At 37.3% G+C, this 2346-nt stretch overlaps 1 protein-coding gene across 1 annotated transcript in view; it reads left to right on the forward strand.

Moving 5' to 3' along the window:
- The first annotated feature begins 590 nt into the window (after positions 1 to 590).
- Positions 591 to 2346, forward strand: part of AUNIP (aurora kinase A and ninein interacting protein) — a 24632-nt gene continuing 22876 nt past the window's right edge. Inside the window, exon 1 of the mRNA XM_072421991.1 lies at positions 591 to 693. Within this exon, the coding sequence (XP_072278092.1) occupies positions 616 to 693 (78 nt within the window). The 5' untranslated portion in view covers positions 591 to 615. The remainder of the gene's footprint in view (positions 694 to 2346) is intronic.

The raw sequence follows: 2346 nt of genomic DNA on the forward strand, positions 1-2346 counted from the left end.
TTAAACCAGCTGAGACAGTAGGTGAAACATAAAAGAAATAGTCAAGCAGTAGTTTAAACTCTTTTTTCACTTTCAGATATATCCCTGAAATACTGGTGTTTATGGATTATGGATAAGTATACATGTCAAATGGCATGTAGTTCCCCATCAAGCCCTCTTACACGATGTCTCATTATTGAATGCCAACTCACTGGGTGCTAGCAATTGGTAAAATGGCATTGCTCCTGAAGTTGGTTATGGTCATACAACATTTGTAATCAATACCCAAAAAAAAAATTAGTTTGGTGCATTAAAAGTCACAGTTTTACATGGAGGATTTGGCATTGTGAACTCTGAGCATCAAGCTTATCCTGAACTAATAAAAAGCTATAATGATTTGACAATTAGTGATAAAAGTCCTTGTCCTGCAGACAATGTTGTGTAGGTGTATGTAAACCCAAACAATGAATGCCTCTTCCTCTCTTTTGCTCTGTGTGATATACAATAACCCATTTTGTTACGATTGTTTATTAAGTGCAAACAAAAATTGTGTAAGATCCTGTGAGAAGTTCAGAGTTGTCCCGTGTTCTATGCACATTTCCTGTGCTATATCAAGGAGTCCTCCCAGTTCTTATCATGCACTACAGAACAATGAGTCCCTATGCTGTGAAGTTGAAGAGAATGGGAGGGAATGCATTTCTGGCAAATCAACAGGTATTTTTTCTGTACTTTTAAAACTTAAGAAATGTGCATGTATTGCAGAAATTGACACAGGCTTTTTTTGCCCTGGCATATAATATTCAAGGCAATTGCACTACAGACATGTCATTTATTTTAGCCACAAAAATGAGGAATGTGTGATTTAAAGACCCTGCCACCTTTTGTGGCAAAGTGATTTATAGTACAGAAGGGTTTATTTGCTGCAAATGGGCCACTTCAGAGCAAGCACCATCTGCAGATCAGATATAAAAGCTTTTTTAGCAAATGTTAATTCAATATATTATGCACTGCAATGCTACAGGTTAAAATGTTTTAAAGCCAATAGAAACACAAGGTACGCATTTCCCATTACACCTAACATTCTTTTCTCTAAGGTGAGGCAAGGTGCTCTCTTTCTGGGGGGGAACAAGTCACCATAAACACCCTCCTACTACCCCTATCATTGTGCATTTGTAGGAGCAGACACAGTTTAATCCTAGGGAACAGTACAGCTGGTCACAATAATAGGCGACGCCTGAAGAAGCAACATATTATTATACATCCATTATACCATTTTATTTCTTTGCTGGAGTTCTTTTTTTTTTTTTTTTTTTTAAAGCCTAATCACGGTAGATGCACTGGGCAGAACAAAAAGGTAGCAGATTTTTGCAAGACCTATAAAATTATTGCATATAAAAACAGTGCATTTAGCATGCTCCTTGTAAGAACCAGCTCTCATACTAGCCTTTTCTAATCATTTTTACCCCTTAAAGTAGATACCTTGTTGTCGGCACCCAGGGTTTTGCATTCATTTCACAGCATAATTGCCCCAATGTCTCACAATGCTACAATGTTCACCTTTTTCTGGGTTTAATGTCTTACTGCCTTTATTGGCTGGGAGGGGATGACATAACTCCTGCAAGTTAGAAGGAGCTACTTCTTCTATTGTGCAATGCATGTACAGCAAGATGAACGATGCAGCTCAGTGTACAGGAAAGAGAGAAAATAGCCCCAACAGGCAGGTAAATGGATCTTTGGCAGAACAAAACAAAAACTATAGTCCCTTCTACCATTAAAAAGCTAACTAGTCACGACTTTATATTTTGGTGTGTACCTTAAGTGTACCTTACTCTCACTTTAATGGATGACCAGAAAACAAACCAAGGAGTTCACTTTTCAGTTTGGCTATTATGCAATACTTGAAATATAAATCAGGGAAATATCATTTGTTCTATTTTGGACAAAAGAATTTCAAGCATTAAATAATAAAAAAAAAAAAAAAAAAACAACCTTCTAACACAACATACGGATGTGAAGCAATTTATAGATTATAATGGCAAACTATCACAAAAGATTGTTTCCAGCAACACTGGAACAAATAAGTACACTACATAAAAAGCTGTTAGGTTCTACAAAGAGAAGAAAGTGGGGGTAGGGCGAGTGAGGCACCCCACTGTGTCTGACCTTGTAGTAAATGGAAGATATTCCCAGTTTGCAAGCCACACCAAGGCAAACCCCTGGAAGTTTAATGCAGCACCCACCAAAAAAATAAAAAAAGAAGACCCTGTAACCTCCTATACCAGGGGTCTGCAACCTTTGGAGTCGGAAGAGCCAAAAATTACAATTTACAAAATTTCGAAGTTTTTAAAGAGCCGCAAAATTTTTTCT

Source organism: Pyxicephalus adspersus, chromosome 1, assembly GCF_032062135.1.
Source record: "Pyxicephalus adspersus chromosome 1, UCB_Pads_2.0, whole genome shotgun sequence".
Taxonomy (NCBI): Eukaryota; Metazoa; Chordata; class Amphibia; order Anura; family Pyxicephalidae; genus Pyxicephalus; species Pyxicephalus adspersus.